Raw genomic sequence first — 12,253 nt, forward strand, 5'->3', positions numbered from 1 at the left:
GGAAAATGTAAAATAAATAAATAAATAAATGTAGACAAAGCAAAAAGATATAGCAGCAACAAATAAATAAATCAAACAGGATTTGTCTTCCACTGTGGAATATAGAAAAAAAGTACCTAAAAGGAAAAAATACAATGGCAGAAAAACAATAGAGGTAATAACAAAAATATTTAGCAGACAAAAAGAAAAAAATCCCTAAAGAAAATTGCATAATGTTGCGTGCAGGCATAACAATCCAGTTTTTTTTATCTCCTAAACTGATCACGAGTCAGGTGGAATAAATAGTTGGACTAATTTGGAGTCCTCACCTCCCTGGGCTCAGAGCTGAGCATGTGTTGAGAACTCGGCATTTAGCAGGATCAAGGCCAGCCTGATGTGAAGCTCTACAAAAGGCCAAAATATGTCAGCAGGCCCACCTGTTGGTGGACCACACAGCAGACTCAAAGGTCTGCTGATAGTGTAGGAGATTAAAGTCTATCTATCTGTGTCTGGGCAGGCTCTTAAAGGGCGGCGGGGGTCATCGGGAAAGGGAGGTGAAGGAGGCTTTGAGGGTCGAAGGGTGAGCATCCGGCAACTGGGAGGTTAACCATGGCACTGGGCATGGGGGGTTGTGTCGAAGGGTTGAAGGGTTGGGACTTCCAGTCGGTCACTGGTTGAGTGATGGGAAAAAAAAGAAAGTCCCTCGTGACCCCCCCCCACCCTTTTGCTCCCCAGCCGAGAAGAGTTGGATGGGACTAAAGCCCCCCATTGTTGTCCCCTCACACGGGATCACCAAGTCCCTGGCAGCAAGAGGGGGATGGGGGGCTGGGGGGGGCCTGGGGAAAGGATGGTGTACTGGGAGGGGGGTGGGTTTGGTTTGTGTGAGCGTTGGGAAGTGATGGGGGGGCTCGTCCCGCCAGCTCAAACACAATCGTGTGATAGGACTTGGCCCTATCTAATCAAGGGCAGGAGGTCACTTCCGAACAACTGGGCAATAAAAGATTATTTCCAGCCACATAACAGAGGAGCCGTTGAGGGGGGGTGGAGGGGGGGGGGGGGACGAAGCGACAGCAGGAGGAGGGGGGAGAGTGGCTGTCTGTGACGAGAGGAAGTGAATTGAAAAAAGCCAGCAGACGGGAACCATCTGTCTGGATGCGTAGTCTAATCTCAGAAAAAAGAGGGAACGGAGTGGGGGGAGGGGAGGGGAGGGGTGGGGGGAGAGGATAAAGAAAGACCAACCTTCCTCCTCCTCATTGCTAAATCTGTGTATCTTCTCTCGATGTGTACCTGATGTGCATGTTTGATGCTTTTCTTGTTGTCGCTGGTTGAGATATCAAAGGAGAGAACAGAACAAAAGTGGGTGCTGGGGGGGGGGGGGGGCTGGAATGCAGCGAGCACATAAAAAATTGTCCCCCGGGGGCCCGTTAAAGAGGAACAAGGACGCGATCTTGTCAGAACCAGACGACAAAAAAGGAAAACCTCAGAGACATTTTTCAGCTGGAAGAGAGGTGATTTATATGTGATGGAGGCTCCAATTATTATTTATTTAAGCTTTTTGTTACTTTGCAAAAGTATTAATACCTCTTGTACAGTTTTCATTTTATTTCACGTCGCAACTTTTAAGCATTTTATCAGGATTTTATCTGACACAGAACCCCCATTTTCACAGCACTGTGAAGGGAGGTTATTAATGGTTTTTACTTTTTTTTTACTATAAATCAAAAAATCTCAAAAGCATGGCGTGCAAAAGCACTTTGTGTTTCAGCTATGCACAGAATTTTTTTCCCCCGTCCATTCTTCTTTTCAAAACAGCTGAAGTGCAGTCAGTTTGGATGTGGAGCATTTGTGAACCGCCGTCTTTGACCAGCATTGACCTGTGTTTCTTTCTGTCACCTTTGACCAGCTTCCACTGCATGATTCTGCCACGGCCATGTTTGATCGGGGGAAATGGTGCTTTCAACATGAAATGCAGTGTTTTCTGTCACCCATTTAGGGTAAAAGGATCAGTTTTGGTCTCATCTGAGCGGACCACATTCTTTAACATATATGTAGCTGCTTTGTCCTGAAGCTACAGCTTTCCTCCAACAATGTTAATTTTTCTTGCCCCCCTTGAATCAGAGTCTGGTTTTAATTTTCCAATATTTTTATAGATAATTCCACCTGAGCTGTGGATCTCTGCAGCGCCTCCAGAGTCACCATGGGCCACTTGGCTGCTTCTGTGATTAATGTGGTCCTGGATAATGGAATGGTGCTCCACGGTATATCGACTTAATGACCTAACCATGCTTTAAACTCCCCCCTGACCTGTCCACTGTCTTCTTTGCTCGTCATGACGCCGTTTTGTTCACTAATGTTTTCTAACCAACGTCTGAGGCCTTCACTAAGCAGCTGTACACACGCATCCTTACAACTTGGGACTTTTTTGGTAAGAACATTTGAAAGCCATGCATTATTTTCCTTCCACAACTGTGAGTGGGTCTGTAGCATAAACTGCTAATTTTTAAATATGTGAACATCAAGGCAGCGTATCTTCGAAACCACGGACTAGAGCCGATGACTGGAAAGTTGCTGTTTACAACAATAAAGGCGACTGATTGAATTAGCTTGCAGCAACACGGCTGAGAACTGGCAAAGCCATTTGTCGCATCAACTTTGCAGACGCTTTAAGTCAATCAATGTGATGAAACAGGAGCCGCTGATCAATAGCAAAGCCAACTTTTAATTAATTACCGGAGGATCTCAGTAAATGATTGCTGAGGCTCGTGTGCTGCTGTATTGATCCTCTGGCTTCCTACCTCTCGCTGTGATTATCATTCGCTCCTGCTGCTCTTTGTTCAACAAACGGAGATGAGAGACGGGCAGAAGGCTCAGAAGATAAGTCGGCATCTGATGGCTGGTATAATGAAGCATGAACACTCACCGAAGGGTGTGTGACAGTTTTACAGGTTTAGGTTCCTGTGGGTGTGTGCACCCACAAGCAAATGATTATAGGCTTGAGCCCCTGGTGAAAACCCTCCGTCCCAAATAGCTCCTGACACCTGATAAAACACCGGGTTGCCCCTTAAGGCCCTTTACGGTTCTGGAGGAAGAAAAAGGCTGCATAAATAACTGTTTGTCGTCTCACATGCTGCTCATCTGATGAACAGGAAGCAGCTGGGAGCTAATTGTTGCACCAAATCTAACAATATGCTCACTGCTTGAACCATCCTGCTACATGGATTGGATTCATGTTGAAATTTAATTGGTTTAAGTCATATTTGGGAATATATTTCTAATTTTTATAACCAAGTATGCACTGCTGCCATAAGTAATACCATCAATCTGTAAAGTTATTGCTGATGTTCACTTACCTTTTGTTTGATATCATCAAAGAATGTACATTTTACTCTCATTATCTCCCATCATTCCATCAAGTTTAAACCCTGACATGTTGTGCAACTGTAGGACCTTTGAAACACTTGACCTGTGGACATTATGACCTTTTATGAAAATAACAAAGCACTGAATTATAGATTTTGCTTTGAGGATTTTTTTTATTATAAAGTCCTCATTACATTTTTAAACTCTAGCTCTGTGTCATGCCCCCCCCCCCCCCCCCACCACCCCCCACCCAAACAAAAAACCATTTCATACTCCTATTTCATGCCTGCAAGCAAACCAGTTTCTTCTGATGAACATAACCATTGTGCCTCAGTTTATTTCTCTTACTAAAGTATTATATTTTATTGGTCATTACTTTTTGACAGTTGTTTATCACCACATTTTCCACTGGTTATGCATCTGACCACTAAATGGGCCAATTGACATGAGATTTGACAGATCATGACTCCTTATCGCACCAAAGTGCATTTAAAGGACCTTCAGTTGGTAAATAATACCTACTGATGCCACATAATTGATATAAAAATAACTTTAAATTGTTGACTGTCTAAAAAAAACTAGACAGCCAACAATTCAAAGTATTTGTTATATAAACATTTTCGTTTAAAATTGTTGGCTGTCTAATGTGATGAACTGGCGACCGGTCCAGAGTGGACCCTGCCTCTCGCCCATTGGATGGATGGATGGATGGATGGATGGATGGATGGATGGATGGATGGATGGATGGATGGATGGATGGATGGATGGATGGATGGATGGATGGATGGATGGATGGATGGATGGATGGATGGATGGATGGATGTTGGCCGTCTATGCAGGCCTAAAAGGACATCATTAGTATGAAATATTCCATGGCAACATGGGGGAAAAGGAAAGAGACAGCACACATTAGAAAATGTGAAGCCTTGCAAACGACCAGCTGCCTCTTATTAATCTGGTTGTTAATGGAGACAAAACTTTAGTCCTCCTTGTTACCTAGATTAAGTTAGACTTTATAGGAATAAAGGGAAGCACCAATGTAGAAAACCCATTTAGCAATTGCCTGATGAGCTACACATTTACCCTAACTGGGAAGCATTAGCTTAAACTATATAATGAAAGTCTAAAAGTGAAGTCAAAGTCCTCAACACAAGAGAGTTTATTTGCTTTTAAGTCTGCTTTAAATCATACTAGTTCTTCACTGATGTCAAAGTCAGGCTGAGTAAAAGCAGATATGATGAGATCTGTCTTAAACTGACAGGGGCATAGACCTTCTGGAGAATAAAAAATGTACAAGCCTCTTTTTTTCTTTATTGTGGTAATAATATCTGACAGAACTGAGTCTTCAAGTTGGGGGGAAGTTTTATGTCTTTGGCGTAGTTGAAAGGTTGTGTGGGGGCTCATTGATCTTCTTAGGTAAATTCCAAAAAGTGAAGCTGCGAAGCAAAGATGTGTCTCTTTTTGTAGTGTTTATACTTTGGGATGTTTCATCTGGCCATGTGCAAAGCATTAATTTCTGGTGTTTGAAAGTAGCTGAACTTTTGGTCCGGCCTTTATCAGGAACTTTACTAGAACTCAAATCTTTTAACCCAATGTTCTTCAGACTTCATTCATGTGTGTCACGTTTCGCTCACTAAATTCAACCAAAGCCGGAAAACTGAGCAGATAACTTCCATAACCTTTGGTGTAAAAAATAAAAACTACACTCTTTCCTTTCCAATCTCCACCATCTTCAGGGTTTTTTTTTTTTTTTTACCCTGATTACTTATGTCTATTTATACACTGTGAGTGGAAATAATGAAAACCAGATGAGCGTGGGGAGCAAAGCTGAAGCAGGCCTTTTTGGTGATGAATGCTGTGGAAGGTGATGACTGTTTATATCCTACCATGCCAGCAGAGGTGCCCTGGCTAAGAAAAGGACTGCCCCGGTAAGGATGTGTGGGCTGGAGGTTCCATCGTGACTCACTTGGTAGTCATGCAAGCTTGCACTTGTACAGGCCCCCTAAAAAAATAAAAAACCCTCAAGTTGCAGTAAAGGACTAGCCGAGGCTGAAAGCATTACGTGGGCGTGTGGCGCTGCCAAATATACTCTGGAACAAGTGCAGAAAGGAGAAAGAAGGGGAGGATAGTGTCGCTGTTTGAGTCCCATGTCAGTTTTCACATGCAGTGGAGAAAATAAGTATGGTTATATCAACATATTTATCGTTTTATACTTCTAATGAGGTTTGTGACATGAAATTCACCCCAGATGTCTGCAAAAATTCAGGAAATCCACAGATACAGAGAAAAATATCACATTAGTCTCTGAATTCTAAGTTATGTATAATAAAGTTGAATGACAAAGGGAAAAAAGTATTAAACCCCCTTGCTGAAATATATTTGACACCTGTTAGAAAAGCCTTTTTTCGGTAAAAGAAAAAGCTTCAAAATGTCTCTTTTATGGACACAATCATTTTATGCATTGTTCAGGTATGATTGGGATCCATTTGCAAACCATCTTTAAATCTTAAAGGGTCACAAGGTCTTTACTATGGTGTCTGATCTTCATTTCTTTCATCTATTTTCAAGTTAATTGAAGTTGGTTGTCTCACTGAGCCATTTCTGCAGCTTTAGTGAAACCATTTCAGAGTTTCTTGACAGTGTGCTTGGGATGATTATCTTGCAGAAAAAGCAACTTGCATTTCGTCTTCAGATTCTTATCAAGTTGTCCAAAACTTGTTCATCCTTTAAGTATATCAATTCTGAACCAAATGCTCAGAGACAGCCCATACCATGATGTCCCCATTGTTTTTTTGTTTTTTTTGGATGATGATCAGTGCTCTTCTTCATCCAAACTCAATTTGGTCTCATCTCACCCAGACTCTGTTCTCCCAGTATTTCATTTGGCTTGTCCTTCGGCAAACTTTAACATGTTTTTTCTTCAGCAGTGGAGTCTTGGTCGGTCAGAGTGCAGAGAAGTCATTGCAGTTGCATGCATTCTAGTTTTTTTTTTTTTTGTTAAACAATGATTTATGTTGTTTCCATGTCTTTTTTAAACTGCCTGTGAGTGCTCCGTGAGTCTTGGTAACTGTTCTGAAGAGGTATTGGACTCGTCAGTCAGAGATTTTCCAACGAGTACCTAGCCACGGCAGGTTTATGGTTAAATGTTCACCCCACTTCCAGATTATTAACTCAGCAGAGCTCTCTGGAACAACTAGAGGTTTAGAAATGCATCCATAACCACAGCCATCAATGTTTTGCAAGAACAAGGTTGTGAATGTCTTAGAGAGCTCTGTGCTTTGACCCATCGTGAGGTTTCTAGTGTTATATTTTAATAATTAGAAACTATAATAATGTTTAAATGTCTTTTTTACAAATGCTGACAAGTTTCAGCTCGTTCCTTAACTTTTAATGCTTTTATGTGAGCTCTTCATGTGTTAAAGACTTATTCTCTTTATTGTACTTTCTTAAAGATTATCTTATCAGATTTTTTTTTTTTAATATTTTAGCATGTAGGGATTACTGGAGTAGTTGCCAACGTATGAGTTAATTTTTCAGGAGCCTTATTAGGAGCATATTTACTAAGAGAAATGTGCAGCATTTTTCCCCTGCAGTAATAGTAAAATCTTCCTCAGCATTGACTTCTCAGCTGACTAGACACGCGGTTTTAAGACATTCTTGAAATGGCGCAGGTAAAACATGGCTGCTTTTACTTAGGCTGGAAAATATCAAGTAAAGACTTCCTGTCCTGTGCCTCCTGAATACAGTTTAGACACCCCCACCCCCTCCATACAGAGGAACTACAGTGAAACCTGAAAAAAAAGAGGCCTCCTATTGTTTGCCATTATCCAGAAGCCAGGAGCAAATGGCCGCTCAAATTACAGGTCTGAAAGGTAACAGGAAATTGACAAATCACTAATCCACTCTTTTAACTATTCAGGGCAACAAAAGGTACATTCCACCAAAAACATGCTGAGGACAGAAGGGCTCATTTAGGGAGGAGGATCCTGAGTAACAAAACAACACACTTCCTGCCTGCTCGGATTTTAGCTTAAAAAAAAACGAACCGTTTATTTCTAAAGCCCTAAGCCCAGAGATCCCCAGACCTGCTTCCTGAAACACCTGAGGGCCCCCATCGCCTCCATGTCACAAGGCAGCTGCAGCACATTTCTGCTCTTTGTCCCGGCCGGAGCAGACTCCAGGCCATAGTTTGCGCTTCCCAACCTGCTGCCGTTTCCTCCTGACCAACCAACTCTCAAAGTGATGATCTCATCCACTGGGGGCCCGGAGGTAGAAAAGTGTGTGGGTGTCAGTGGGGGTGGGAGGGTCAATGGACTTCCAAAGTGATAAATTCACTAACAAAAAAAAGAAAAAAAAAAAAGAATAGAGTAGGGGGGGGTGCGTGGGTCTGCGTAGTGGCTGGATTGGCCCCTGTCGTTGCCTTTAGTGCAGGAACCGTGTCATAAAAACAAAGCATTGATGGCCTCAGTTTATTATCTTTGAACAGGTGGCTCCAGCTACTCGTAATCGTTGCTCTTATTCCTGCAAGGCCTTCCTGCAACATGGAGACCATTAGGGAGTTAGGGAATATCCCAATATAGCTGCACTGAAGTCGGGGGAATAAACTGTGCAGCATAGTTTTGTGGTGACTTGTTTGGCTGGTGTGAGTAGACCACAGAGTACCTGTTGTTGTTTTTTTTTTATCTTTTTGTAAAAAATAAAACAAAAACATCCCGCAGATGCAAAGCTAATCATGTCAGTGACCTGTGCTGATCAAATTTCAAGCTTAGTGAGGAGAATCGCTGCAATGCAACTCTTGGGAGGATGCAAACGGTGGCTTCTCAAGCTGCAAGACATTTGTGCATATTGTTCATTTTCTTGTTTCTCTGCCAGAAATTCCCCACATACGCCATAAACATACACACACACACACAAAAACAGCTTCAAAATCAGCCACAAGTCACTTCTTCTCAAACAAGACACCACACAGCGCCGTATTTTTCATTAATTAATATATTTTCTGCATTAAAGTTAACATAGTTTTCTTTTGTGCCACCCTTTAATTTTCAGTAAGTATTTTGATATTTTGTTATATTCAGACATGAGTAAATTTAAGACTGTCTCTTGCAATAAATATCATAAAATAATAGAGCTTCACATAATAAATATTTTTACAACAAAAAAAAAAAATGTTTTAACAGACATTTTTTTTTTTCTTTTTAAAAAATAGCCAAAGATTCCTCTTACGGAGCATACAATTTACACAAATAATAATAATTAAAAAAAAAAAAAAAAAAAACATGGGAGAATGCCACAGAGTGTGTGTGAACAGTCCAGACGGGTGGAAGGAGAAACATATCCGAGTGGAGAATACTATGAGATGGATGTGCTTTTGTTAATGCAACGCGAGCAGAGAGGCCACAGCTTTAACGTGGCAGCAACAAACCTGTCGGCTACGAACACCAGGTAACAGCTACATAATCGCCCTAAACAGATCGTCCTTCACAGATTTGGTGGGAGGCAGCCCCGAACAGGCACAGGCCGGGAGAAAGCTGCCCGCCTCAAACGGAAGAAGCACTTTTTCATTCTTAACTAGAGTACAAAAATAGCGTTATTCAGGGAATCTGAGGACAGACAAAGAATTAAGGCAAACACTGGTCTGTAAAAACACGGTCCTGATCCAGAGAAAGCAAAAAAATAAAAAAACAAAAAAAAAAATATCGAGTGGTTTTCGTTACTCCTTTGTTGCTCCTTCGGGTTCTGCAGCCAGGAGAGGAGTCGTGTGGGAGGTGCTTAGAACGTTTGATAAACATTAATCTGTGACTGTCACTGTTATTTTTTTTTTTTACTGTTATCATATGATCCACATCAGGAGCGCCCTGTGCACGCACACACACACACACGCACACACACACACACACTCACACACACAGGAAGCGATCAGGAAGGCTTTTCCTGGCTCTGTGGGGCCCAGCTCTCCAGTTTACAATACACAGTGTTGGAGTTCTTGCAGCGACAGCCGGGCCTGTTGACCCGGTCATAACAGGCCTGGCATGCCTTCAGACAGCCCTTGACAGGTGGGTAGCATAGCAGACAGGGGAAGAGTACCGACATTAATCCCATGCACAGGAAGCGGGAGCAGCAGTGGGAGCGTGACAGCGAGCAGGGGTGGTCAGCGCACGAATCCCCTTCGTCGTCGTTGGAGCAGTGGTAGAAGATGCCTTTGGCCAGGCACATGCACGTGCCGTGCTCCAGGGCGCTCTCCGCAGAGCACAGGCACTGGCCGTTACATGCCAGGCACGAGGGCAGGCTCCTGGGAGCCGTGCAGTCGCTGCACTTGCACTTCCCACAGCGCTCGCAGATGAATTGGTGCCCGGCAGCGGCCACTACCTCAAAGTCTGATTTCCCTTTGGTGGGGGGCTTGAGCGGCGCCTCCAGGGGAGGCTGGTGGAGGTGAGGTCCCTGCTGGGGCTGCAAAAGGGGCTTGGGTTTGGGCTGAGTCCGGACGGGCCGCTCTGCTCGGTGGTGGTGCTGCAAGCTCGCCCCGGGCCTTGTCGGCGGCGAACGTGCCAGGAGTCCCTGCTCCGAAGAGGCGCTGCTGTTGCTCCCCGAACTGGCAGCACTTCCTGTGCTGGTGGAGCGGCTGAGTCCCGGGGCCCGAGGGCCACTGTAGTGCTGCCCTGCAGCCACGACCACCATGCCACCCCCGCTGTGGTGGTGATGGCTCGATGGCTGGCGCTCATAGTTGTTGTTCACATTGACGAGGATGACCTCATGAGTCCGTTCTTGCTTGTCCTGGGGCCTGGGGGCCACACGGGGCGCTGGGGGCCTCCGTGCCACCGAGGGCCCCTCTGTGTACTCATTGCTGGAGCGGATGGCCTTGATTTGTTCCAGGGAGAGTATGGCGGCATGCTGGAGCTCCCGCTCATAATCCGACCTCTGCCGGGTGTCGAGGGAAGGCTGCTGGATCACCACTAATGATCCGGCGGGGCCATGTTGACTTTGGAGCTCCATCTGGGGGGATCACCACTTCCGACATTCACCGTGGACATGCATTGGAAAACCTGTCAGAAAGAGAGACAAAGGAGAGAGAGGGAAGGAAGAGATGTGATCAGAGAAAGCTCAAACACGGCATAACTGGAAAACCAGCACCGTCCTCGTGGAAAAAGGCCGACAAACCCCACAATCGTTTTCTGGTTATCGAAACCCAACACTGTCATCCTGCAATCATTGTTACCAAACTGTATCATGGGACCTGCAGAAACACTACTTTACTTTGTATTTATCCCTGAAACAGTCCTTAACTTCTGATCCTGTGACGTGAGGAGGAAAAGTTGAGTATTAACGAGACTTTTCCTCCCCGACACACACAGATCCGAACTTCAACAGGCCCTACAAACACTTCCCCTCCTCATTTACATTTCTATGACTAGTTAACATTTAAATGCAGCGCCGCGACGAAATGAGGACACGATCCAAGGGAACTAAATGAGCTGCCTCACTTAGTATTCTATTACAACACCAGGGAGAAGCCCAGAGACATGGGGGGGCAAAACTGCAGCATTTGAAATAAATAAGGTCAGGGCAAACTCCCTCTCTGGTTTGGACTGATGAAGGATTCAAATTTGTTCAGGCATAGTAGATTTGGGGAGTTATAATGGTGCAAATATTTCCCCTGATGTGGATGTTTACACCATAAATACGGGCAGGAATTACGAGTTTTAGCCTTCAGGGGTGTTCTGAAGCAAAAGTCAACCTGCAGGAGGCCCGAAAGCTGCACGACTGACACAAAAACACACCAAGCGTCTCTCTGTCTATTGAACTCTGCAGTCAGCACACTAAAAAAAAAAAAAAAAAAAAAAAGATCGATTTCTGTCGCTTTGCAAACAAGCCCAATCTTTCATGGTCTATTCTTCTGCGTGAAATTGCGCACCTCGTTTGGATGATCAACGCCGAGCGCGTTTGGCTGAGCAGAAGGCAGCGATAAACACGAGATCCCGCGGAGAGAGAGAGAGAAAAAAAAACACTCGGGAGGCAGAGATCAGGACGCTTCCGAAGACACGGAGGAACTTATGAATGAAAACAACCGCCGTGCGTGGGGGGAGGGGTGTTTATTACAGCGCAGCCACGGGGCGACACGGCCGTGCAGACCCATCTGCCGAAAACACCGTGAAAATATCCCGGAAAACTCCCGAGCGTTGGTGCGCAACTGTGCCCGGACCTTTAGCTTGGAACCCAGCGCGCTCCCTGCGCTTTTACCGGCCACCAGATAACCGAAAAACTGCACCCAAATAATATAAAAAAAACCCGGTAGGAGAGCGCTTACCTATATGCAAGCATCCATAACGTGGAATCCATCAACCAAATGATTTAGCAAAACTCCATAAAACGGGAAAGGGTCAATGTCCAAGCGCAGACTGCGAGGTCTAGCGCATAACATGGATAATCCAAGCTCGAAAAAAATATTCCTTCCTCTGCGTTATTCCCTTTGCTTTCGGTGTCTGCGTGGAGTAAAAGTTCAGCGCTGGGTGCGCATGCATAAATCCACGGCGGAGTTCTTGATGAAGAAAAGACACAAGTCACCCGTGGCCGTGGGGAGCTGCTACGCACTTGGGAGGCCGATTTGTGAGGCAGCCAGTTAAAGAAGTCCCGTTAAAAAGAGTGGCACAGAAGACGAAAACGCGCGTCCGGGAAGAATGCGAGCTTATATCCAACACTGTTGGGAGCAGCGACTGCGCTCTGGCCTTTAATTCTAGTGAAATGCGCGCTGTGGTGCGGAGGAAGAAGCAGGGAGAGAGAGAGAGCGATAGAGAGAGAGGGAGAGAAAATAAACGCTGTGTCCTCTGTGCGCTCCCTTCTGCTCTGTGGGCCTGTTCTGCACTGAATGAATGGGAACGCAGCGCCCAGTGTTTGCTCCACAAGCCAACTCCCATTG

The 12,253-nt window shown here is 44.7% G+C and overlaps 1 protein-coding gene across 1 annotated transcript; it reads right to left on the reverse strand.

The window, feature by feature from the left end:
• Positions 1-8,313: 8,313 nt before the first annotated feature.
• spry1 (sprouty homolog 1, antagonist of FGF signaling (Drosophila)) lies at positions 8,314-12,253 on the reverse strand. Its single transcript, XM_012879218.3, has 2 exons — positions 11,645-12,253; positions 8,314-10,382 (listed from the first exon to the last, which is right to left on the reverse strand). Exon 2 carries the CDS (start codon positions 10,330-10,332, stop codon positions 9,259-9,261), a length of 1,074 nt encoding a protein of 357 aa, XP_012734672.2. The 5' UTR covers positions 10,333-10,382; positions 11,645-12,253; the 3' UTR covers positions 8,314-9,258.

This window comes from Fundulus heteroclitus, chromosome 23, assembly GCF_011125445.2.
Source record: "Fundulus heteroclitus isolate FHET01 chromosome 23, MU-UCD_Fhet_4.1, whole genome shotgun sequence".
NCBI classification, from domain to species: domain Eukaryota; kingdom Metazoa; phylum Chordata; class Actinopteri; order Cyprinodontiformes; family Fundulidae; genus Fundulus; species Fundulus heteroclitus.